This window comes from Pollicipes pollicipes, unplaced genomic scaffold (assembly GCF_011947565.3).
Source record: "Pollicipes pollicipes isolate AB1234 unplaced genomic scaffold, Ppol_2.1 Scaffold_7261;HRSCAF=8764_pilon_pilon_pilon, whole genome shotgun sequence".
NCBI classification, from domain to species: Eukaryota; Metazoa; Arthropoda; class Thecostraca; order Pollicipedomorpha; family Pollicipedidae; genus Pollicipes; species Pollicipes pollicipes.
In genome coordinates, this window is record NW_023597054.1 from 34,052,043 (window position 1) to 34,078,369 (window position 26,327).

The window sequence follows — 26,327 nt, forward strand, 5'->3', positions numbered from 1 at the left end:
TTTACACTGTTGGGTCATCCCAGCCCTCCCAGCACAAGACAAGACAGAAAAGACAGAGCAGCGGGAATAGGTCTAGCTATTTTCCCTGTTCAGCCTCTAAAACTACTTTGAAAATTGTACCCCTGAGTAACACCTTGGTTCTTGCTGACAGGGGGCTCAGGTAGGATTTTTGTTCTTCCTGGTTACGTTGGCATCACTCCAGACAGGAAATTGGTTCTTGCTGGGTCTCAGCTTAATCCTGCTAAATCCTGAGCTGCATATTGGATTTTTTTAAATTTATCTCTATGTGTTTCAGGCTAAATATTGGTTCTTGCTGCATCTTTCAACATAATGCCAGCCTGGCTATAGTTTATTGCTGGTTTTCTTGGCTTGGTATCAGTTTGGATCTTGGTTCTTGTTGGACCTTTCGGCCAATTGTCAACCTGGCTCTTATTTTTGCCGGATGTTTCCCTTTAATACGAGACTGGATCCCGGCTCCTACTGGATCCCTCGGCCCAATACCAGACTGGCTGCTGCTTCTTCAGTATTAACACAAGCACCAGACACGTGTTTCTCTGGCGTGTAGTGCAGACAGTATCGACACTGGCACCTGGCACGTGTTTCGCTGTGGCGCAGCCAGTATCGACACTAGCACCTGGCACGTGTTTCGGTTGCGTGCAGTCAGTACTGACACAGGCACCTGGCACGTGTTTCGCAGCGGTGCAGTCAGTATCGATACAGGCACCAGGCACGTGATCCGCTGGGGTGCAGCATTGACACAGACACCTGGCACGCACACACAGGCCTACCTCACGCTAGGAGGCTTTGGTTGACGGAGAATGTCTGGAATCGCTAAGCCTCATAGCAATGTCTTCAACCGTTAACACATTTTATGCCAGGATGTGTATGTTTGCCGTCTGAGGGTGGGACGGACCGTGTCGTTTTTACGCGAGGATGTGTATGTTTGCCGTCTGAGGGTGGGACGGACCGTGTCGTTTTTACGCGAGGGTGTGTATGTTTGCCGTCTGAGGGTGGGACGGACCGTGTCGAGCGAGACGGAGCGTTCAATGTTTGCCGGAAAATTTCGTCCTTGATCCGAAATTTCACGACCTAATGGTGGTTCATGGTTCACGCAACAAACCCTGGCTCTGTTTCCGGACATCTGTCTATCAAAACCCCAGAATAATTCCCTTACGTAATGTAAAAACCTTTACAGTCGTGCTCTTTAATTAGTCACGGTGTTTAAACCCAGCTCATGCCATTCGCGTTGTACACTTTTGTTACACCGCGGTCTTGCAAACCATTAAAGAGAAGCTTGGCCAACAGCGACCACAACGTCACCTTTATTTATCATGTATCAGCTAAAGTGGCTATCGCGTAAAACAGTACGGAAATGTATGGCACACTTTTGAATCTCATATGAAAACACGTAACTAATTCCATAACTTTCCCATCGCCTGTGGTTTGAATGGCCTTTTGCGGTGGACATTCCATCATGGTCAATGGAGGCCATGCTGTGGTCTTGCAGCACTGTTGCTCACCATTTCAAGACTTGAGGTCAGATTTGCTATTCATTGTCGATGTACCAGTTGATCCAGTCGACGTAATTTTGTACCCGGGTGTAGACGCCCGGATATTGAGCGGCCGCGCACTTGAAGCCAAAGCTGACGACACCGACGAGGCGCCACCTGTGCTCTTGCCGCACCACCAGAGGGCCGCCCGAGTCACCCTGCCGGTAGAGTGAGAAACCTGGAGCAGGGAGGCATCCTACCGGCAGGTAGGGGAATCTGGAGCAGGGTCGTGTGATCACAGGTTATTGCCGCCGAGCTCACGAAGCCGCAGCGTCACACCAAGCCACAACCGCGAAGCCGTGACTGTATTCTAAGGGTGACTATGCAAAGCCAGGATGTTGGCGCTTCTGATGGGCAATACGGGCCAGGTGTTACCATTCACACTTGAGCGGTGTGCCTCTGCAGAGAACCGAACTGTAGGAAACCATGTACCACCTTTCCTGTTCTGAATCTCGTATTCCCGCACCAGTGACTTCTGAATTTCAGTTGCTCTGTATTGTCTACTTCTAGTCTGATGAATGCAAAGCAGTCGAGCAATAAACACGCGAAATGAGCAAGAGGCAGGCTGGAGATTATGTGCTGTAAATGGTTTAAATGATTGCGGTGCTCTTTATCGGCAGACCAAATGGTTTTCACGTGCGGTTAGATAAGGCTGATATTGATCAGAACATTAGTCTACAGAACCGACAACCAAATGACCGACTCGCCCACCGGCGGCTTCCGAGGACATCACCGTTATCATCGTCATCATCGTCAACCGGATCTAAACTATAAAATGATGTTCAAATGCACGTTTTTTCGATATATGTGGCGGATCAACGCGACTGGTGGCAATGAATTTAAGAAAATTTATCAACGTATATATCGATGACATGTGTCGGTGGCATCGACGCATTTTCCCTAACAATAGCCGCTAGATAAGATCGCATCGGACACGGTTGGTAATACGGCACCTGTTGAGCTGTCCCTTTTCCTGTTCTTTGAGTACGAGCCGTTGTGACCTGACGAGTATCGCCGGCCTTGCTGAAGGTACTGACCTGACACGAGTCACGCCCTCCGGCGGCCAGGCCGGCGCAGATCATGTTGCGGGTGATGATGGAGCCGTAGGAGGTACGCCTGCAGGCGTCGCTGGAGATGAGCGGCAGCCGGACCTCGCGCAGCAGCGGGCTGGCCTTGCCCTGGTACGAGGTCGTGCCCCAGCCGGTGACCGTGCCCCAGCGGCCCCAGAACGCCGTCTCTGCCGAACAGCACAGTGCATGCGCTCACAGAGGATGTTCCCGCTATTGAGGTTCGGCCCGGAGTGCTACTCAAAGCGGATACGAATAGATTTGTTCACAAATATTGCTATGATAAGCTATTGCTACCGAACGAATGCTAATTAATGACTGCAGGCTGAGACCTACGTAGCTACCACAGATACCGCCGAGCTACCGATCGCTAGAGGCAAGTTTCTGAACAAGAGCTTCTGCTTTTGACGCTGTTCTTGGATAGTTCTTCCTCTGATTGGCCCGTTTTCTCAATACGACCTTGCGCACCTACATGCCAAGCGATGGCTATGTGTACCCGGTTCGTTGAGGACGACGGTTGTCTTAAACACTTGAACTTTTTGCAGTGTTGCATCTAAATCCTCAAGCCAACGAACCTACCGCCATCACGACACACCGCAGCCTCCCACCTCGGCGCCCGGGCGAAGAGAGAGCCCCAACAGCTGACTAATATGGCAGCGAGCAGAAAGCATATGGTAATGCGAGGACAAAACCCTTAACATCCCCTTTCCCTTCTAAAACGATAATCGCTGCAGCGGATATCCCGAACGTCCTCCACACTCGCAATTGGACGCGCGATTGAACATCGCGATGATGTAACCTATACCGGCGTTTGCTTGACACCTGACGTCTCAATCATTTCTGCACAGGTAAAAACGACAAAAGGTCATGATTTGGGCCAGGGTAACCTTTCGCCGACGCTAGAGTGTCAGCTTCTTAATTTGCATTGTCGGCCCTTTCATTACCAGCATCCACTTATTCATCTTCGGCGGCGACGTCTTCGTCCCATCCAGTGTCATCTTGGCCGAATTCGCTCTGCTCTTGAGGGGGTTATCAACCAAAGTATCAGCGAATGCGCTTTCCCGCTCGAGAACATCCGGTGATCTCCGCCAAGGCCATAGGTGACGCCTATCGACCCTGTATCTTCTTACGCCGTGTTGTATCTCATAGTCGGGGCGGTGAGCTGCCAGAACGTCGTGCGGCTCTTGATACATTTCGTCCAGCTTCCTCTTTTTCCTGAGACGTTTATGAGAACTCGAGATCCAACCATGATATCATCTCCTGTTGAAGAAACTTGGCGACCCGACGTTCCTTTCCGCAGTGTGTCGAGGGCCCGAGATGTGCTCTTCTGTACATCTCGTCTGACATCAGTTGCGAGCATCGCGTGAGACTTGAAACGACGACCGGTTTCGTCTCCAGATCCCTGCAGCTCATAGACAGCCAAACTCTCTGGCTGGAATCCAAACGATCAGATCGTAGGGCGAATACCCCGCCGTCGAATGCATAGGGCTGTTGTACGCCGAGAATGCCTAAGACAGTGTCTCGTCCCACCCATCACAGTAGCAAGCACGCAGGATTACACAAACGGCGGTGTTGAACTGATCGGTCTATATATTGCCCACCAGGTAATACGGCGTCGTGCTCAGCTTTGTCGCGCCCAGCAACACACGGAGTTATTTCACCAGCTCGCTCTCGAAGTTGCCGTCTTGGTCCGTCAGGAGTTCGCTGCACTAAGGGAACCTAGTGAAGACTTCCACGATCTTTCTCGCCACTGTTGCAGCCATTGTTTCAGTGAGAGCGACTACTCTGCCCACTTTGTGAAAAAGTCTGTGACCACCAGCATGTATCATCTGTCTCGTTTTCTTGCGTCCAGGGGTCCCAGGATGTCGGTTCCCCACTGGAAATCGGGACTCCCGATCACTGGCACAGTGCCCAGTCCCTCGCGATGCTGCCGCGGTGCTGACGCTCGATCTTGTTCCGGACGAATGACAGGCAGTTTGGCTCCATCCCTATTGACGTCGTACCAGTAGTGGTTCTTGGTCAGTCGAGCCAGCGTCCTGCTTACTCCAAGGTAACCGGGCGTTGGATGGTCATGACACATCCCCAGAACACTTCTTTCGCAGACTCTTTGGAATTAGATCCGAGCGTCAACACCGTGATGAAACGTTCTCAGCACAAATCCGTCGATCACATGATGTTTGGAATTTTCAGGCGCATAAAACTGCATCTCCGCACTTGAGGCTTGACTCAGCATGCTCTGCCACAACCCTTCTCTCAGGGCGCACAGTCCGCATCGTCCGCATCGGTTGCTGACTTCAGAGTGTCGGCTTTGAAAGTCAGTTGTCACAACGACCTTCCAGACAGCGCTATCGCATGCATGGTCTCCTGACCTCGTCCATGCATGATGTCGAAACCGTAGTGTCCCATACAATCCAGCTGTTCCACAGCGTTTCTTTAGGAGATTCCGGAGCGACTAGTGGTCAGTTACAACCGAGGAAGGGTGTTCCTTTCAAGAGGAACATGAATGCCTTGATTCCAAAGACCACGGCGGCCAACTCCTTCCTAGTCACGCTCTTCTTTGACGTTTGCATCTTTGAAGTGCTCGCGGCTGGCTTTAAGTCATTTTCCAGGGCCACTCCACATCTGGTATCGGCGGCATCGGCTGTCACCACGAATGACTGGGCTGAATTGGCTTCAGCGAGGACTGGTGAACTTGACAAAGCTTTCTTGAGCCGTTGGAATGCTTGGTCTTGTCGTGTTCTCCACGTGAACGGCACGTCTTTCTTTTACAGATCGGTGAGCGGTGCCGGGAATTCGGCAAGTCGCGGCACGAGCAGCCGCTAGAAGCTTGTCGGCCCCAGAGCCTGACGGATCTCGAACGTCGCTGTCGGCGTAGACCACGTCGCGATATCTTCCACTTTGTCGATCAGCGCGGACACCTATCCATGGCTCACCTGATGTCACATACACTTGATCGCCTTCGTGACAGTCTCGCACTTCTCAAAATGCAGACGAGCTCCCGCATCTTGAAGGTGCTGGAACACCCCTCCAAACTGCCGCGGGTTGACTTCCAAATCATCCTCTGGAGTGCTCGCGCAGACGCCCTCAGCGTAGGCCGGCGCGCAGCTCAGGCCAGGCAAAATTTCGGCCAGCACCCGCTGAAACACTGCCCATGAGTTTGTCATGCCAATCGGCCGAACCATATAGTGGAGGAGATATCGACAGTTATAAATGCCGTCTTGTAACGTGTCTCAGGGTCCAGTTTGGTCTGCTAGTAAGCCAGCCAAAGATCTGGCCTCGTGAAAATCTTCCAACACGGATCTTTACCATGATGTTACTTGGGGACGACACTGAGTATGGATATTTCTCCGTCTGGTTATTCAGCGTGATGTAGTTTGCACATAGTCGCAGGGTCCCATCAGGCGTCTTCACGACCACCATTGGATTCCCATAGCTCGGGTTGCATTTCTGAATTATGTCCTTTTCACAGGGATCTTTTCCTAGAGCCTCCTGATAGTGCAGCGGCACTTGATAGGGCTTCCTTGCGACCGGACGACCGCTCGCTTCAATCCGGTGTGTTACGCCTTTGATAAAGCCGTGTTTTTGTTTTGTTTTGTTTTGTTTTGTTGTTTTTTGTATGGCCAATATAACTTGAAGTAGCCGTGTTTTTTGTTTTGATATTTTCCATGCTAGAGAGCTCTTGGAACTCGACTTCGATGTCGCGCGTCTTATCTCCACCTGTCCTACTAGAGGTAGATGTGGGCTTCGCAGCTATATTCAGCGCCATCTGGCCATCCGGCCTCGTGAGATTGTTCTGACATCCAGTATCCAGGACGGCTTCAACTTCCTTTCCATTGATTTGGGTATTTGTTTTTAAGTCTTTGATGTCATTGACTCTCTTCACAGAGTTTGTCCCATTTTCTCCGGCATCCTTCATCCCTTGCACTTCGTCTCCACGTGGTCTTGCCTACCACGTTTCTTTCATTTAGCCCTGCAATCTCCTATAAAATGTTCCCGTTTGTCACAACCCTAACACGTCCGCAGTCCTGATGCCTGATCCGGACCACTTTCGCGACTTGGTCGTCTTCCCGCCACGTGGGAGACGCTTTCCCTCGCGGCTGGCGGCGGGGGCCTTCCCAGACAGACGAGGCGTTGTCATTATCATTGACCAGTGCATCAAGAGTCTGACAATTTGCTCAAAATAACCTCCTGCCACCAATGATGCGGCGCACCATTCATAACACAATGTTTTGTGAGAGGCAATGTAGCGCACCTGCGCTGCACACATTGACCGTGCTGTGGTGTGTTCCGGATGCTCGTGCCCCTGCGTGGCCGGTGATGCTGTGCCGGCAACGCGCCGCGGGCGGTTTGCAGCCGGCCACGGCTGATGGCCAGGTTGCGCCCGGCAGTGCGTGCTGAGGCTCAACACGGAGAGGTCACTTGATTGGGACTTACAGTAGCGTAGGCAGTGGGAAGCACAGGGGGACATGCCCCTCTTAGATTTCGAGGAGCTCTTCGCTCTCCTCGGAATGTAAGATTTAGGGTACGAATGGCTGACCAGAGGTCGTATTCAGAGGCAGGGGTCCGCAGAGCCGGGCGCGTTCAATGCCATCCAGCGTGCCCTGAGCATCGACCAGGGGCCCCATGAGTCGATAAGGATCCATACGTCGGTCAGACACCACCAATGACGTTAAGTTGGCTTCGCGTCGGCGTAGGTCTGAGGGCCCAGTCCTCAAGCCGGGACAAAGCAGGAACCAGCGATTTACATTGGTCGGGGCTCTGTGTCTGCCAGGGCCCCACAGCACCAAAAGGTGGCCCTATGTTGGAAAGGGGCCCTGCCTGCCTATGGGAGAGTCGCCCAGAGGCAGTGTTCAAGGAGGCCCGAACAGCCTGGAGGGTCCACCGGGACCGACCATGAAGGGCCCAATTGGAGGACGTAATCGCACGAAAGGTTGGCCAGTTTTTATTCAGGGGCTCCATCCCGCTGCGAAAGGCCCTAAAAAAGCAATCAGAGGGGTCTATGCGCCGATCGAGGACCCTGAGTCGATATGGGTCTATATGTCGGCCAGGCACCATCAGTACCTCACAGTCAGCTCTGTGTCGGTATCGGCCGGAAAGCCCACTTCCCAATCGCCTAAAAAGCCAGGGCCAGCGATGTACACTGTTTGGGGTCCCTGTATCTGTCAGGGGCCCGGAGTGCCTAACAGAGGGTCCTGTGTTCGCAAGGGGCCCCGAACCGACCAATGGCAGTCTTCGATGAGACCCAAAGAGGGGCCTAGGCGATCCAGCGGAACCGACGATCAAGGGCTCGGTTGGAAGCCATGAGGGCCTGAAGGACAGTCTAGGTCACATAAATAATTGCGACCCCGCAGGGTTGTGACCTGAAATATCAGTTGGAGGGTATTTTGCATCGCTTGAAAACCCCCTGAGACAATGCGGATATCTCGATCGGTCAGAGACCAGAAACACCAAACAGTTGTCTCTCTGTCAGTCTGAGCTCTGAGGGCCGATAACCCAAACAGGAACAAGCCCGGGGCCACGACTTGCATTGGTCTTGGTCCCTGAAACAATCGTTGGATCCCCTGTGTCAGTCAGGGGCCCACAGTGCCCAACAGGGGTCATGTGTCGGCTAGGTGCCCGCGTCAGTCACGGGCTTTGTTTGGGGAGGTCCAAAGAGGGGCCGGAGAGCCCCTCGGAACCAAAGATCAAGGGCCCGATTGGAAGGCTGAAGTGCCAGAAGGGCTTGCTGGAAGTCACATTGAGGAACCGCGCCCGTGGGGTCGCGGTCTCATATGGCAGTTACAAGGTTTCTTGTACCGATTGGGGATCGCTGAGACAGAACGTCCCTCTATTTCGGCCATAAATCACCAACACCAAACAGTCAGCTCCGTTTCGGTCTGAGCTCTTGGAAACCCCTTTCCATAGCAGGAACAGGGTCGGGCCTGAGATTTGCATTGGTTGGGGCTCTTGCAACAATGCGGGGATTCTGTATCAGTCACTGGCCCAGTGCTCAACAGAGTGTTTCTGTGCCAACAAGGGGTCTCAAGTCATTCAGGGAAACTTTTGCTCAGTATTGAACTTCCTGTGGCGATCAGGAATGTTGTTGTGTCGACTAGTGTTCATGCATCGATCCGGGACCATCCGCGCGCGGCAGAAGGCCTCCCGCACGTCAGGAAGGGACCAGTGTAATATTATGCATATCTCTAAGAGCCTCCGGATCGACAGGGGGTCGTGCCCCGTGTCGCCAGAGTGGCAGCCAGAAGACACCCGGCGGTGGGACGGAATGGCCATCCAGCACCTGACCGAGAACAATGGTATGCCCCCTGGTGTTCTACTCAAGAGGCCATCTTGCCAGAAAAGAAAAACGAGATCTCATTAGTGTTGAATATAATGGATCGAAGTGAGCTCAAAGCCGAAACAAGGCCATTAAAAAGGTTTGAGCCTGGACGCCCAAAGCCTCGGGAGCAAGGAGAACGATGGTCTGGGCTGCCGTTTCCACAAAACCGAGCGGTGTTGGCTACTGCACTAGCACCACGCGTCCCGCGCCAGAACGACCGCCGTGACGTAGCGGTTTTGAACGTGTTTCACAATTAATTCGCACCGTTCAAAGATGAGACTGGGCTGAATTTTTTCCATTTTGAGGCTGCCCTCTGGTCAGATGAACAGTTACAGCAACACAGGAAATAGAGATTGCACATCTACCCGCTCGGTTACACCCCCCAGGTTCCATCCAGTGCGAATTCGAGGTGATGTTAATCCGTTCTTAACATCACTCTTGAAATCACAGCGGTGAAATATATGCACGAAGTATCTTTTAAATGCGTGATTTGGTGTCCTAAGGCGTTAAAACGTACTTTGTGTTAATACGTCATCATCTTCACCCACCCGTTGGTCACGACTTGATGTAAGCCAGGGAGCCGTTACCGTATGGCCTATGGAGACTGCAACGCCAAGCGAAAAGGATATTGTTGGTAAGATTTGCGAGGGCGCATGTTCAAAACTACCTTCATAATTTGTATCACTAGTCGATTCTGGGTGGATGTTTGAACATTCCCAGGTAAACCTAGCTTGCCCAAGTTAATGCAGATTCTTGACCTATTTCGATCCGCAATCTACATTCGCGCGGGCGTTATAACTCTGTAGAACCCAGATGCAATTGTGACGAAGCCTCTGAGATCTGCCCTTTGAGAAAATCCCACTGAACTATTGTAAATGGGGAGCGCCGGTGATCTCATGCAGTCGTTTAACGCATTATTTCTCAATTTATTGACTACGTAATTCAGTTAGAATGCATTCCGCGGTACCTTCTGGCTTCTATTTCAGTTATATGATTACAAACGGAATAATATCAATGAAAACCATAAGCTCATTAATAATGGGCCCGATCCGGCGATTTTTTAGTGAGCCTTTTCAGTGCTCATGAACACTACATATGAACGCCTCAGCAATTACATTTTTCTTGGCCTTGACCGCCGCGAGGTTTATGGAATTGCATGACTTGAATGGCGTTTTATGACGTCATGAACGCCAAGGCAGTCTTGAAATACTCTCCCCATTTTCGCCAGCGTGCGGCTCAGAAACTAGAGGGGCTTAGTTCTTAAGAAGGCCAGGGTTGTGAAAAGCACCGAATATCTTCAATATGGTTAGTTCAGTTCAAAACCACATCTAAAGGTGGAACACTCCCTTTAATGCACGCTGGCTACCTCAGTGCAACGAACCCTCCCCAACTTCTGTTCTCTCATCGCACTTCCCCCCACTCGCCACCCTCCTACCCTACCTTTCCACACAACGGCCAGTCACTCTATCTTCTCATGAGCGGAGAAGGCCCAGATTCTTCAACAGCTTGGTCAAGCGGATCCACTTACCACGCAATATGTTTATGTTGTTTGTGACGGTAGCTATATATTTTTGAACTCTGACGCAATGTAATGAATACTTTACGAAGCCCTGCATCTCGGAGCGAAAAACCGAGCTCCTTTACCCAACGTAAAGCTGATAAGCACTGCTCCCAAGTACAGGGAGTGATTGCCCTAGTAGTGTCTCAGGATCACGGAATGCTTTGTAAGTTGGATTCGCAAGGACTCTGTAGGGTGACCCAAAACTTTCTAATGCCAGGGCAGTCTCAAGATATGTGCGAAATGGTCTCGGCCCGTTCTGGACACTTCTCACTTCCGGCTGAATCGTTTATCCCGCACAGAGCAAGGCCGTTTTTTATTACTAAAAGGGAGATGCATCTCGGAGCAAAACAGGGAGATGCATTTACCCCGTACAGAGCAAGGCTGCTATTTAATAGTCATGATTATATTATTGGTTTGCTTTCCTGAAGTTTGCTGACAATTTGCGGTTAAAGCATGGAACTGAGCCATCTCAGCTTGAAATCCGTTGTCCTCTTCATAAACAAATGAAAACGTACAGCTATAATCAGACGTGTTTGGGAGATTTAGCTCATCTTCCCATTTTCTTCGCATATGTTCGGGTAGGCAATTTTCAGCTTGTTTTGCACGATACCGTATGACCACTTCGTGCTTTGGATGTCTTCATAATCTGCTTAAAGCAATCTGACAGATTTGATGTTTATGGACTGTAGGGTAGGAGCGTTGCTTTTTCTTTCTCCTGACAGCTTTGATAACATGGCATGCCATAGAATATAATTAGTTCCGAAGTTATATTGGCGACCTGGCTCAGCCCCTTATTTTAGCCTTCGTCTTCCAATGTCGCAACAAGTCTGACACCGTACCAACACCGTGTCCGGGAAGTGTTTTTTTTTTTTTAACTTCGGTTACCTTCTGAGTGTATATCTCTGTACAACCGAAGCGGTTTGGACAGTGCCTCGCTTCCCGACGGTTTCTCTATGTGGCTTATTTTGTGCCAGACGGTACTTTGTATTTTATACATGTACGGTATTTTGCAACTAGAGCCTAAACTAATGTTTGTGTTACTCTGGCATCTAAAACGTTACCACCGCCGATAAAAGGTCGCGACGTCGTTATCAACCATATACATGTTCGCACTATTGCCTTCCTATTGCTTCTACATCCCGTGCCGAGTACTCCTCCTACCAGGCTGTCCGTTCTGAACGCTCTCGTCTGAGATCTGAAGCCCTCCGTGCTGCCAGGCATTTTTAACTGTGGGTCGTTCATCTTAATCTGTCTTCCCCCAGGTAAAATGAAACATCACGATTATATTGCTTTTATATTTGGCTGCGATGTTGTTTTTTCCAAAACTGAAATGTCGGCTATGGGCAGCAACAGTGTATCACATTTAAGACGTACGTCTTTCCGTGCGACGGTGAGCCCGCAAGAGAACTAAAAGCTATTCCCCCTAGTGGTCTTTTTGACTTCACAGTTTATTTCGGCCAGTTTTTTTACTGCGCAGGTCGATTTTCATACTCAGGTACTGCGCTGAGCAGAATTCCCACCCTGGACCCAGATCTGGGCATACGCCGACCGATTACGGCGCTGTTTCCTGACTCACATGGCACGCGTTTTTTGTGCGTTCTATTTCAGGCCAAGCACATTGAAATTTGAGGTAGGCGGGCTCATGGGTTCTTTCAGCGGTTCTGTTTGGCCATTCATCACTATCAATACGCCGTCCGCGTAACGCAGATATTTCAACTTATGTCTCCCAGTTACCGCAAATTTGTTGGCTAGCGTGGGTTCTACGCACATGAGTAACAGGCTGCAACTTAAAGGGCATCTCTGTCTCAGGCCTCTCAGAATTCGATAGGGTTTGACATCTTACCGTCAATTTGCATCTGCGCAGAGCTAGAGCCGTGGCTTTCCTGGTTAATGATATTACTCGATTTACGCAGGAAAACAAAACGATGGAACTGCGTAATGACGGCATTAAAGTATCTTCGATCCATGGAGTCATATGCTTTTTGCTAGGTCACAACATACAAGAAGTTTCCGGCATTTCAAGTTCCTGAGTGGTTTTCAGCAAGTCTAGGACCGTTCGGATATTTTGCGTAATGCAATCTCCCTTTTATTTACACCGTCTGGTCTTCGTTGATAAGTCCACGAATCATTTTCCCAATGCGCCTAGTAAGTGTGTTAGTCAAAATGCTAAATACCATATTCAGGAGACTGACAGGCCGCAATGATTCCACCAATGCCTGATTTTTGTCCTCTGGGATGATATTGTTGCGCTTTTCTGCTGTTTCCTCTAATAACACAGCAGACGGCGCCCAATTCCTGTCAGAAACCTTTAAAAAATATTGTGTACCATCCCCGACCAGGATTAGCCGAGCCGTCCATGGACGCCAGAGCTGCACAAATCCTGTTCTATAGGAGACGCTTCCGTTCCTCTGCTTCCGCCATTTGCCGCACCATGGATGCATGAAATGAATGCGTTTGAAGCGTGCGCGCCGACCACTTGCATAGTGTTTCAAAATAACACCGGGATTTTTGTAACATCTCCAATGTGGAAATCTGTAGCGTCCTCGGCTTTAAGTGTGGTTTAATATGATTAACCCAAGCACCGTTTGTGCGGGCCGGTGGAAGCGTTTTATTTAGCCCGCGAAAGTAAGCGTGCCTCGCTCCACGACGTGCCGCCGCTGTGCCTGACAACGTAACACGCTGTGGCCTGTTAGGTCTCTTAGAATGCCGTCTCGTTCTTGATTAGCACTGACAAGCCGTACAGCTGCGTTATACTTGCCTGGCACTTAGGCTAGACTTCAGCATAAGTACCTAGTATAAATTAGACTTTTGGATCGTGTTTATCGCGCTCTATAAATCATTTAACGTAGCTTTCCCTTTCCTTTTTGCATGGTGTCCCATTTGACGAAGTAGCGACTTGAGAAAAGTACGAAGCTGTGTCAACAGATTTCTCTGAAATTATATCCTACGCTAGATGGCAGCTGCTGAATCTTGACTTACATTTCCGAAGTTGTTAAGAGCATTTGGAAGGAGCATTGTGCATATAAATAGGACAGTACCATCAGCCTTAGTCCTCGTAAAATAACCCAGAAAATGGAGAGATAGTTGCGTTAATATTACGGCTTCATGCGTTTATGGAAACGAATATCAGCAGTAAATCTTTAGAAATAAACAAACGCTAGTTATGTCAGAAATACATACACAATACTTTTGCGTTACTATTGATTTTTTTGACCAGTAGACATTTAATTAAAACCATATATCAGTAATATCATTGCTACATATATGACAAGTTACTGTTGCTATTCGTTTCAATAAAAGCATGTAGCCGAAATACCACTGCATACATATCTTCATTTTCCTATTTATTGAACAAGAAATAAGGCTCTTTGTACTGTCTTGTTGGGTTCTACCAGCCAAACTTGATCGCTTGTTTACCCGAGCCCGGTCGCGGGTCTGAGACATTGGCGCCCGGCTGGGGGGGGGGGGGGGGGGGGGGAGGCAGTCGAGCTTTCCCTTGGAATCATCCACCTTTCCAAACCACATGAGAAAAACAAAAAACAAAATATTAGAGGTCTCGTCAAACCATTAAGAATGTCCACCAAATGTATGACCTTAGGTCAAATATGGCGTCATCAGAGGTAACGACAGATAAAAAGAACGATATTCCGATAAATGAGGTTAAAGCCTGTGTTAACACGCTAAGATGAATATTGAGGGCACGGGCATATGCGTTAAGGCAGTGGGGAGACAATTCCGACCAATTTCTCTTGATCCACATGGGTCAGGCCACATCAGTTGACCGCTCACAATTGGGTCTACCAGTAGCCTACAAGAACGGTAGTTTTCTTGATAATGTGCCTCCTGACCAAGCTTATTTCATTAGATAGCAGTTGTGGAAGCGCTCCCACGTTCAGTCTCATCGTCTTTGCCTCAGGTGGAGACCGAGACTGGCTCTATGCACGCGCTTCCCTTTAACGCTGGTCGTCTTACCTCCAAGAGACTGCACCGCTTCTGCAACACACATTTAAGCGATTTTTTCTGAGCGTCTCCGTGTCCACTTAAGATCAGGGTCTCCTCGTCTGCATCTGTGTACACAGAGTCCTCCGACAACTCCATGTCGTGCCCGAGGGGGCACAGCGAACGATTCATTTCAGTTCAAATTCGACAAATCGGCACAGGAAAGTGTAACGATGCCCTCAAAAGTCACTGCCGGTCAGCCAATGCCCGGCCAGCGCGCCCCGCCACCCGGCCGCTCCCTGTCACATGTCCCTGCCCGGAGCGCCCTCTCTCGACAACGCCCGGGCCAATGTCGCCAACCCGACTGAAAGCCATGTGAGAATTATCCACATAACCCTTTCTCTAATTGCCCGTGCGGCCCCCATCATTCATGACATCGATGAAAACCGCTCCAAAATTCCCTCAAGCTTTGTGTAGATGGAATAGGCATGCAGACTACATCACCTTGCAGACGTCTGTTTCGGACTTGTGATCAGCCTCAACTACAAGCGTTATGGCCCTTCCTCAAGACGTGATCCCCAGTACGGTGCACGGCGTGGCGTTCAAACTACAGCATTGGCGTGGCGTACACTACGGCATTTCTTTAGTCAGCAACTGCTCTGATAGATACCATAAACAGCTAGGGGAAGGGGGGGATTTTGGATGTATGAGCCACGTTTAGAATACAAAAACGTGACCAAAAAACTCCAAGATAGGCAAGGGATGCTTTGTTTTGCCGTGTCTCTGCTTATAGGCTGCCTATTTATCTGTCGGGTGAGCGGCTCACTCTTCCTGACCTGTCGGGGGCAGGGCTTGGGTCTTTCAACAGTTGTTTGACGGTAGTCTTAAAAGAAACTATTCGATCTAGCGTGCAAACGTGATGGGTGCTTTACGTTTTTGATGGCAATGACTTTCATCCTTTTTATCTGCTGGTTCATGCGTGGTTTTGTAGCTTGTATCAGTGCCACTCTCTCCAGCGTGCACACCTGTCAGACGGCCTGGATGTCAGTAACTTGTGTGCCGGCCTTCCGTTATATTTTATGACGCTGATTGTATTTTATGACGATTAAGGTGGCCACATTCGGTGTTGATGGTCTATAGTGGCACATAAGTAAAGCATTGAGCATTGACGTGTCTGGCTGTCCTTAACTTGTACAGATAGAGTAAGTACTGGCGACAACAATGTATCTTAATAAGGACTTTTATGTCGCAGTGCGTCAAGCGCAGCGAAAGCAGAAAAAATCCCGTGGGCGCGGTAACCCACCAGGGTACCGTACGTGAATAGCCAGCACACACACACACACACACACACACACACACACACCCACACACACACACACACACACACACACCACACACACACAACACACACACACACACACACACACACACACACAACACACACACACACACACACCACACACACACACACACACACACCACACACACACACACACACACACACACACACACACACACACACACACAACACACCCACACACACCACACACACACACACACACACACACACACACACACACACACACACACACACACACACACACACACATATATATATATATATATATATATTATATATATAAAAGGTGTATTACAGCTCAAACTACACTTACAATTAGAACATACAGCGAGCATAACAGGATTGAACCCAGCCCTGTTGGTCTGTCGCTTCGCATACGTGAATACCATTTGTTTCACCTATGCCCGCACATGCATTGATATTTTGGTGATGGATTCCAATGCAACCGCTGCATTGTCATCAGATCGAGCTCTAATAAGTGTTTTGTTTTGAAGGAAATGGTGCAGGTGGCACAGCGTTACTTGTGAAACGTTTCGAATGAACTTTATACTCCGCAGGCCTTTTCACACCAATGGAAATCAAGCTTCATGTTTAAATCCAGTACGGGACCAGTATATCAGTCTACCGACGGAGTGATTAGTGAAGAAAAAAATTGCTTGCTTGCCCCATGCTTGCAGGACTACCGGATAAGACATAACGGCAATAGGGGAGCGAAAAAAGTAATCTACTGTTGACCTGTATGTATTTTAGTTCATCCCCCAACTAATTCACTATATGCATTTGGAAGACATTGCGCATCGCGCAAATGGGCCAGCCCTTAGAAGGGCCAAAAATGGCATGCTGACAAAACCAATGTTCCGCGGCATCAGTTTTGATATAATGTCCTAGTCTTTATTTTAAGCTACTTGGGGATGCCTCAGTGGAGACACAATGGTACCATCAAAGCAGTTCTTGTCTTATCGATGACACCGCGCTTTCGCTCAGACACCCTGTTTTACGTTTGACGGTACCTTGTAGTGAGCGGCAACAGTCAGACAAGTCTCCACAGGGCCGTCGCTCCGTAACCGTTTCGACTAAATTACACAAATCAGCCCCTGAAAGCGACGTAGCTTCTTTAAAAGTGCCACTCGGGTTCGTTGCTTGGACACGCCTCAACAGCTTGTCCCCATCAAAGGACTCCTTAACATGAACGAATTTCGAAAATTAAGTTCCGTTCCATTCGCAGATTTATGGGTGGCCAGCCCCGTGGTGTGAGCTGAGGAGTTAGGCAGCGGCCACCTGGCGCTACTATTAGGCGAAGCAATCGGGCCGATCGACTAGCGTCGGGCCGTCGCCGCCATCCCCCCCCCCCCCCCGCCCCCACAGTTTCAGACGCGCGTCGGCTGCGTTTCTCCTTATCTAAGGCGACCCGGGCCCAATCGATACAGCCTGCAGCGAGCTGGCACGACGACCGCCCGCTCTGGGGCACCACAGAGCTCGCGAACGAAGGCCACAGCACAACACCCTCACAGGCGGCGACCGCAGAGCAGCGTTGTCGCAGGCAGAGGCTACAGCACAACGCTGTTACAAAGACCACGCACAGCACCCTCGCAGACAGCGACCGCAGTACAGCACTGCCACAGGGAGAGGCTACAGCTCAACACCGTTACAGACAGAGGTCACAGCACAGCACCCTCGCAGACAGCGACCGCAGTACAGCACTGCCACAGGGAGAGGCTACAGCACAACGCTGTCACAGACAGAGGCCATAGCACAGATATCGTGCAGACGGCGGCCAGTGAACAGCTCTCCCCTGGCAGCCGAGACCGCAGCGCCGCGCTGGCTCGCCAACTGTCGTTATAGGAACAGGGCAGAGAACACCGACTTCATTCCACCGACTGTTTGGCGACCAGCCCCAAGGCTAACCAGTGTCAGCAGTCGTCAGCTCTTGTGAGTAACGGTGTCGGGAGCGTATAGCTCTCTGCGACGACTGTGCGCTTCCAGTGAGACGGTTAAGTGGCTCGTATTCTCGGCTTTATGATGGTTTAGACAGCTGACGCTATATGCGGGATTATTTTCCGACACTTCTGACGGCTAAGTTAAATGCGTCGTAAGCTCTCATGGCGGTTGCAGCGAAAGCATGGAAAGAAAACCACTTTCGGACCGGTCAACTTGCTGTTCTCAATCAAGCGTTACACTGACAGAGCTACGATTTCGTCTGTTGCTCACTGATGTTGAGAGACATTTAATAATCCGATTTTCATGCGCTGAATTTCGCTTCAGTTCAACGCAGCATTCATTCACTCCTTGAAATCTCGAGAGCCTACCAGATCGATGCTCTATATGGAGCTCAAACCTGCTTCCGGGGTGGAAACTATGTGTGGGCATTACAACTCTGGTACTTTTATCAATGACGCGTTCAGGAAAAGTAAAAGTGGGACGAAGCATATTTTGTAACGCTGCGTGTCTAGTGCATTTAAACGCATCTCTGCATGAGAACATGGATACAAGGATGAAATCTTAAGAGCTGCATGATTTCCTGAGCCGACTTCGTGTCAGCAGCGGAAGCAGAAATAGTAGTTCGGCGGCACATTCCAATTTGGACTCTGTGAGCAAGGTCTGTGACCGAAAATTCATCAAAATGCAACTTACTTAACGGATATCACGTATATAATTATTGGAGGAAGGGCATCTTAATCCCCTTTTAATGTTTGTCATGCCATACATTGCACAACTTCTGTACCATCTTAGAATTAGTTATATTTTTATGAGATAACTAACCGACTTCGGAACAAGGCGGGGGTGCAATAGATTAGCCCTTATTGTTATGGTGCAAACAGCATTACCACCACTAATTGCTAAATGAACATTGTTTCTTGAGCCAGAAAAATCGGTGAGTCACGGTGAGACAAGCAAAAAAATCGGTGCGTCACTTTGGCCAGTGGCGAATAAAGACATCTGATAGAAGATCATCCCGATTACCACTGACAGTCTCCTCTCAAAATGTTTCGGGCTAGTATGAACTTTATGATGTAACGCTGGAATTACCATCAGGGGCACCCGGTTCGTATCCCAGCATTCCACCGAGAACATTTGACTTAAGATGCATACATGGCTGAAAGCCAAGCGTCATCCAGTACTTTTATGAACTCAATACAACTGACAACGGTAGGAGAATTAACTGGCCCTATGTCGTGAATACACTGACACGAAAGAAGGAGGCGATAGTTCAAACAACCAGCACATCCGGAAGATATTGGCCATCTCTATATGCACGTTTGGTGGCAGGCTGGCAACACACCGGGAGCCTGTAAAATGAATGGTGAGTGAAAAACTTACCTCGCATAGTTTTCTGAGGGGGAATTGGCACAACGTTTTATATATGTATATGCTGGTTGGTACCTAAGAAAAAAGGCTATGGAAAAAAGCCACTGCAAGCAAAAATCATCGTTGAATGGGTCAGTCCTAGTTATGCATAATTGAGTGCAGCATACGATGGCCACTGAATGCAAACAGGCATACATAATTACGTGCAAATTGCATCATGGCCGAAAAGAAACGATGATGGTAAAACTATATTCATGGACAAAACAGAGGTAAGTGTCCATAAGATAGGTTAACCACTTATGCCATAACTGACTCATCCAACGTTTAAGAACTTAGTAAACAAAAGGAAGTGGATGGCAACAAAACGAGTTGAAATATAGTTAGCTCATATGAACAACGTAGCCCACTCTCGCTTTACTCATTTTATTCAAGAGCTTTCCATTTTCCAAAGACCTTAACTATAGACTGAGATGACAGCGATGAATGTGACAAGATTACGCCGGTGTTATTCGTAGAAAATGGGCATGGGACCACATCCCGTGCGTTCTATTTTTATGGGCAGCGTGCATGATCTTGTTTCGGAACAGTTCGCAATCTGCAGAGGCATTTAAAAAAGTTGTCGCAAGATATTTTGAAGATGCTGCAGTGACACCACCCAGCGACGTCATTAAACTTAAAAGAAGTGTTCTGCATTTGTGTGTGGTTTTCAACTGAAGTAGTATGCATGAACGATAAATGATATGCATCTATAATGTAAGTTCAATGTTATGTATAATGCATGTATAACTATATGTATAATGTACATAGAATTATATATGTAATGTATGAATGACAATAAATGAACTAAAAATAAAAAGTATTAAAGATCACTCGGTCCTGTTTAAATTCCTGCCCTTTTTGAGACCTAAGCCCCTATAGTTTCTGCGCTGCATGACCGCAAAAATGTGCGGACGTTTTTAAGAACTATTTCAAACTCACCCATGCATGCACGGCGTTATAATCACGTCATTCAAATCCTGCCATCAAATTATCCATGCGGTGACTAACCTCAATTAAAATATGATTATTCAGTGGTTGATATTTGGCGTTTGTGAACACGTTTCTAGATATAACGGCCGCCAATTGGCTTTCAATCAATGCTGTGCAAGGAACGATGAAGTAATCTGACAACGGCGTATTGAGAAGCATATTTACTAAACAGAGAATTGGTCGTGTTTGAAGCAGTCTTTTCCACTTATAGGGAATGCTTTACATTTAAAGACATTCAAGCAGGCATCAAATATGATGAAACAAGCTCACAAACATTTATTGGTGTGCATTTTAAGTGGAAAAGACTGCTCTAGACAGCAAAAATGTATGTTAGTAAATATGTTCCTATATACGTCATCTTGCCTTGCCCAACATTGATTGGAGGCGGTTGACGACCGTTATATCTAAAAATCGTGCTCACGAACGCCAGATATGAGCACCTCGACATTTTCTTTTTGCCTTGTTTGCCGCATGACTCATGGGATGGCAGGATTTCAACGACTATGACGTCATGAATGCCAACGTGACTTTGAAATGCTCCCCCGCTAAATCTTTCTCCATTTTCGTGGGCGTGTAACTCAGAAACTAGAGGGGCTTAGGTCTTAAGAAGGGCAGGATTGTGAACAGTGCCGAAAGGACTTCAAGATAGATGGCTATTTCAGTAAAAAAAACCCATATAAATATGGAACACCCCCTTTGCAAGTATATCAGTAGTTAAGAGTAAACTTATTTGACCACATATGGTGCTTACTTCAATCTTTTAAAATGTGGACCATTCCCTTTAATTGTTTTGAGGTATCAGCAGAGTGTGTTCTAAAAAAGCATGCCCCAGTCGTGGGTTACTCTTCAGTGTCGCTGCACTGAACATCACAGCGCTCTCTTTTCTTGTTTATGAGTCGACTTTTAAGTATTCAACGTCATAAATGCACGGGATTGGGTAACAGTAACAAACTTTCATTGCATTCGAGTCCAATAGTGACTTTACGTGACTTGGCGACTGACGTAGTAACTTAACCCGCGCTCGGCCAGGAGAGGTGAATTCCCCTACCGTTGTTTTGTGAGCACGGGTCAAAAACGAACGCTCACGGCAACACGAATTTTTAGTACCTGCTCATCTATCAAGTTGGCATCCTTCCCTTTTTCTGCCAAAAGCATTGGCTAAGATCAAGTCAAAGAGCCTCTAACCTCTAAACAAACCTCTAAACCTCAGCATCTAAAAAATTGACCATCCATAACATGTTTGCTGGTTATTTGGGGTAGGCATCAATCATAGTCGTCATAGTAATGGAACACGATAATGCTTACAAGTTGAATTTTTCAGATTTTTCAGAAAAGGGAGGGCAGTGACCAGAGGCGAGTTATCAGATATGATATGTATGTGCTATCAGATACGTGCTATCTTTCGTGAATATTGCAACTTTGCACGCATTTTGTGCAGATTCGGTGTTTGTATGTGAGCAAAAAGGCACTAACCTAGGCACACCACCATTGTATGATCACAGATCACATGACCTTGGCCCAGGTCATGATCTACCTGTATAGGTACCTTTAGCAAGATACATGCTAAGCTCAAAATAGGCAGTTTTAAAGGTAGTTTTAGACGTAGAATGTAAATACTTTAGTGAAAACATGCGATACCATTGTGATGCATAATGCGGTCACCATAAGTCACGTGAGGACATTCAGGACCATATCAGGTCATCCAAGGTCAACGATCTATGTTGCCAATAGCGGCCCAGAGAGGCTAGATGAACGTGTGCAACGCATGTAACCGTCTCCTCATTGTGTTTGTACAGCTGATGATGCATATATCATATACCAGCGTACCTGTTTTCAGACTGTTACAAATACATTGCCAACCGTCCAAGGGACTTTGTATGATGTAGACATCAGCCATGCGAACTTGAGTGCCTGTAGATGTACAATACACTTTTGTGTTATGTCCATTTTTATTATTTGTTAATATGGTAGATGTACAATACTCAATTTCCGACCACAGCAAATCATTGTACTGGTCACACAGACTGGGTTATCACCTCAATTTCCGAATTTGGATGGCTCACAACTTTGATCTAAGCTGACCTTAGATGCCCTCCAGGTCAGCTGGTGTGTTTAGTCTGGAATGTCTTTTCTCTCACAGCCTCACTCGATACAATTGACTCAGTCAGAAGCACATTGTGAAAAGCATCGTTCTTGTAGGCTACTGGTAGACCGACTTTGAACGGTGGCCTGAACTTACCGGGTCCATCTGTGGTCATGGAAATGATCAGAACAATCTCCCACAGTCTTAAAACTTATTTTCGTGTTCTCGATATTCGTCTTGATATGTTAACACAGGTTTTAACAGCATCTATTGAAACAATTGTGTTTGGCCTTCCGTGACCTCTCGTGACCTCGTATTTCACCTAAGATCTACGGTGTCTGGAAGTTGGGGATCCCAGTGGGAAAGTCAGTTTCCTCCGGTTGTATCAGACCCCTGGCCAGGCGCGGGTTAAGTAACAGGTTTAATATTGCTATTGTAAGCATGTGTGCACTTAAATTCGAAAACGTCATGCGTACCAAGGTGCTTCTGATTTACGTGAGCTACGTACTGCTTGAACATTTATGACGCTCAAGCAGTATTCAGGATTGTCCCAAACAGCCATATTCTCTTGAACTCGCTCTCACACCCTGGCCCTGGCCCATCTCCCAGTTCAAACCCTGGCTGCATAGCTGCCACCTCCCGCCCGCGGGCCGCCAGTCACTGACCTTTGTCAGGCAGGCAAGCCGGGCTGACCCGCGGCCCGAACGGCACATCGGCCTGCAGCTTGAGCAGCGCGATGTCGTTATCGATGGTTGCGAAGTTGAAGCGCGGGTGGCGGTAGATGGCCGTGACGTTGGCCACCCAGAAGCCGTCGCCGGTCGCGTCCGACACGTTGTGGGCGCCGAGCAGAAGGCGGATCTCGTCGGGACGCATTTCACGCGGCCGCCGCATGCCCTGCAAGAACCTGCCGACAGGGGACGCCGTTCCCTGTCGCTGGCTGACGTCTGCCGCGGCGCCGGCCGGCTGGACGGCGGTGCCTATGCCACACGTGCGAGCTGATGAAGGATCTTCGTGGGTCCCACGGTATTGCCTCAACAGAGTGGGTCTAGCCTACTGCCTGGCACGAGACTGGCCTAGCCAAACCCCTCGCCACGTTACGTCCACACACGACGGCATATCATCTGTGCGGAGCAATTGTCTTAACGCCTACATTGAGATTCATCACGACAATGGACGAAGCACTTGCGCACCTTAAACATCGGTTGCTTAGGAACAGTCATAAGCGTTTTCATCGTCCTGCCCGACGAGAGGCGCGCGGCAGGACGCCAGCGGCGGCGTTGCGTCTCCACTGACATGTTGGTGGCAGTGCGCGGCTGGTGACCAACCAGCCGCTGCTGATGAGCGTGCCGCCACAGTAGAAGCGTGTGCCGTCGGCCCGCTGCGCGTCACCAGGCCGGCCTGCCAGGGCCAGGCGCCGCGTGCCGCCTCCCGCCGCCGACCACGCGCCGCGACACGCCGGCCGGCAGGACCGCACACTGCGACAGCGCCGTCCCCGGTCAGCGCCGCGTCTCGGCACCCGGACACGGTGCGCCCCGCTGCCAGCCACCGCTGCTGACTGACCGCGCGTGGTGGGGTGCAGGCGCCGACAATGTGTTACCTCCTCGATCAGGCGGGCGGTGCACTGCCTGAGCCTTGCTGGAGGACAATGCAGCAGCGAGGAGTCATCGCCGCCTGAACCTCACCAGAGGGCAGCGCAGCAGCGGGGAAGCCATCGCTGGTTAAACCTCACCAGAGGGCAGCGCAGCAGCGGGGAAACCATCGCTGGTTAAACCTCACCAGAGGGCAGCGCAGCAGCGGGGAAGCCATCGCTGGTTAAACCTCACCAGAGGGCAGCGCAGCAGCGGGGAAACCATCGCTGGTCAAACCTTACTAGAAGGCAGTGCAGCAGCGGGGAAACCATCGCTATTCAAACCTCACTAGAGGGCAGTACAGCAGCGGGGAAACCAACGCTGCTTAAACCTTACTAGAGGGCAGTGCAGCAGCGGGGGAAACCATCGCTGCTTAAACCTCACTAGAGGGCCGTGCAGCAGCGGGGAGCCATCTCCGTTCAAACCTCACTAGAGCGCAGTGCAACAGCGGCGGGGGGGGGGGGGGGCAGACATTGCTCAAACACATGCCATCATTAAAGCATTACCATTAAGATGTGTGCCAACAGTCCGAGTCCGAAAACACAATGCCCCGTTTTTGGACTACAAGTGCGTCAAGCGCAGATCCCTGAGGTATGTGTTCTGCCAACGGCGTCCGCCCGCAGCTGCAGTCCACGTGCTCCAGTCCCACGCGAATGAGCCAGCGCCCCAGCAGGCAGGCAGCGTGCTTGGTCGGAGCAGAGGAGGACTGTCCGCCGGATCGCTGGGGCCTCGACCATTCGTGACCAGCAGACAAACCTCAATACTCAGATTAACGTTGGGCCCGTGACAGCACCGTGCATTAAAACATGCCTGATGCACTTCTTAATGTGAACTTGCATGGGTAGTGTGGAACTTTCGTCACTAACACGGTCGCTAAGTGGATCCGTCATCGTAGTGCGGCACTATTCAGGAATTCCCTTTTCAGGTTCGTAGGGAAGCCTCAGCTGAATATATAGCCATTGCTCAAACACTTTTTGCACTCACGTATAATGCCCCATGTATAATCAGCAAGGGTCATTCAATTATATTTGTAACTGCGAACATGTTAGATCAAATCAATACTGTATTCGCGCCCCGCCAGTGGCAAACAAAGGAATTGAAAATGACGTGTTTAAGTAGATTAACACCGTTGGTATATTTTTAAAACATTGTGTGCCGGTACACACAAATCATGTAGCAGAGTGGAATGCATGACACCCCTTGATAGGCTGTCTGACACCGCTTATGACACGCTTTGAGGAGCGTTTGCAAACAAGTCTTGTGAGGATTGATAGATTCATCGTAGCAGAAGCTGGTATGTCTGGAAAGTTTGCTATTAAAATGATTGCCTCCCATCCACATTACGAAACGCCGCCCCCGTTTAAACGATGTTCACCTAGGAAAAGGTGTTATCGATGCACAGAATGACAGTTTCCATAAAAGCAAAATACCATACCATGCCGCCGAGTGGCTGATCTCAAAATCAATACCCGTTGTTGCTCCTTTAATTTATTGGTCTCGTGCCGTCCCTGCACTTTCAGAGGAGGTGTCCACTTGTAGTGGTGATAAGTGGCATTAATGTGGTAGTGTGGTGCCAGCTCTCGTGTGGCGCGTTCTGTTTGACTCCGACGCGTTTATTTCTGAGAGAGGTGGAAGAACGAAGGCCTCTCAACAACGAGGCTCAAAAGTATCTTTGGTGATATGAGTGCTCCTGAAATCACCAATGACAGCCTGTGGCCTTGTGTAGCTCCATAAAAGGACAGGTTAAAAAGGGGCAAGCGCTTTTCATAGTACAAGAAGTCACGAAAATATATTAGTTGTGGATAACCAAAGCTGGTCACATCTTACCTTCGTTCAAGGTGATTCGATCATTGGCTACGAAGCCACCCGTTCTCTCCAACAATGCCCCCTCCAAACTCACAGGAACACTGCTCAGCACCAGGGAGCAGAGCGGCAGGAGGGTCACAGAGAGGGTCAACAAGCTTCGGATCGGGCAGCGGGATGGCCGCATGGTCAGGGTGAGCGCCGACATGCCGCACGCCACACGACCCACCCTCGCACGCGATTGCTGCGCCTGGCGCCTTCACACAGTTGTCCGGCCCTGTGGAGCAATTACACAGGTGGGTAACGGCCAACCGGCTGAACAGAAGCGTTCGATGATGAGCCTGTACTGAGCTTGACATGCGACTGAGCTGAACTAAATCAGCGTTAGCGGAAGCGCTTCGGTCAGGGTTCAGGTCAGGTTACGGATCAGGCTAGGCACCCGAATATTTTCTATAGCTAGAACATAGGACGGATGACCTACCAGCATTAAATCATTCGAACATGAGTCAGGCATATGCTTGCATCCCGCACACGGATCCCAGGATCAAATCATTTTGCCTTGGATTTCGGGTCTTGCAGGATCCATGACCCTTTTGAGAACTTATCTCCTTTTGAGAACATGACCCTTTTGAGAACGGGGAGTCTTCTGTGATCCGTTTTGGTGTCTTTCTAGCGCTTTCTTGCA

The 26,327-nt window shown here is 49.3% G+C and overlaps 1 protein-coding gene across 1 annotated transcript; it reads right to left on the bottom strand.

Annotated features, from left to right (window-relative positions):
• Positions 1 to 1,188: 1,188 nt before the first annotated feature.
• Positions 1,189 to 23,109, bottom strand: LOC119112929 (clotting factor B-like). The gene is made up of 3 exons (XM_037237230.1): positions 22,877 to 23,109; positions 2,588 to 2,787; positions 1,189 to 1,708 (listed from the first exon to the last, which is right to left on the bottom strand). Exons 1-3 carry the CDS (start codon positions 23,100 to 23,102, stop codon positions 1,547 to 1,549), a joined length of 588 nt encoding a protein of 195 aa, XP_037093125.1. The 5' UTR covers positions 23,103 to 23,109; the 3' UTR covers positions 1,189 to 1,546.
• Positions 23,110 to 26,327: the final 3,218 nt, after the last annotated feature.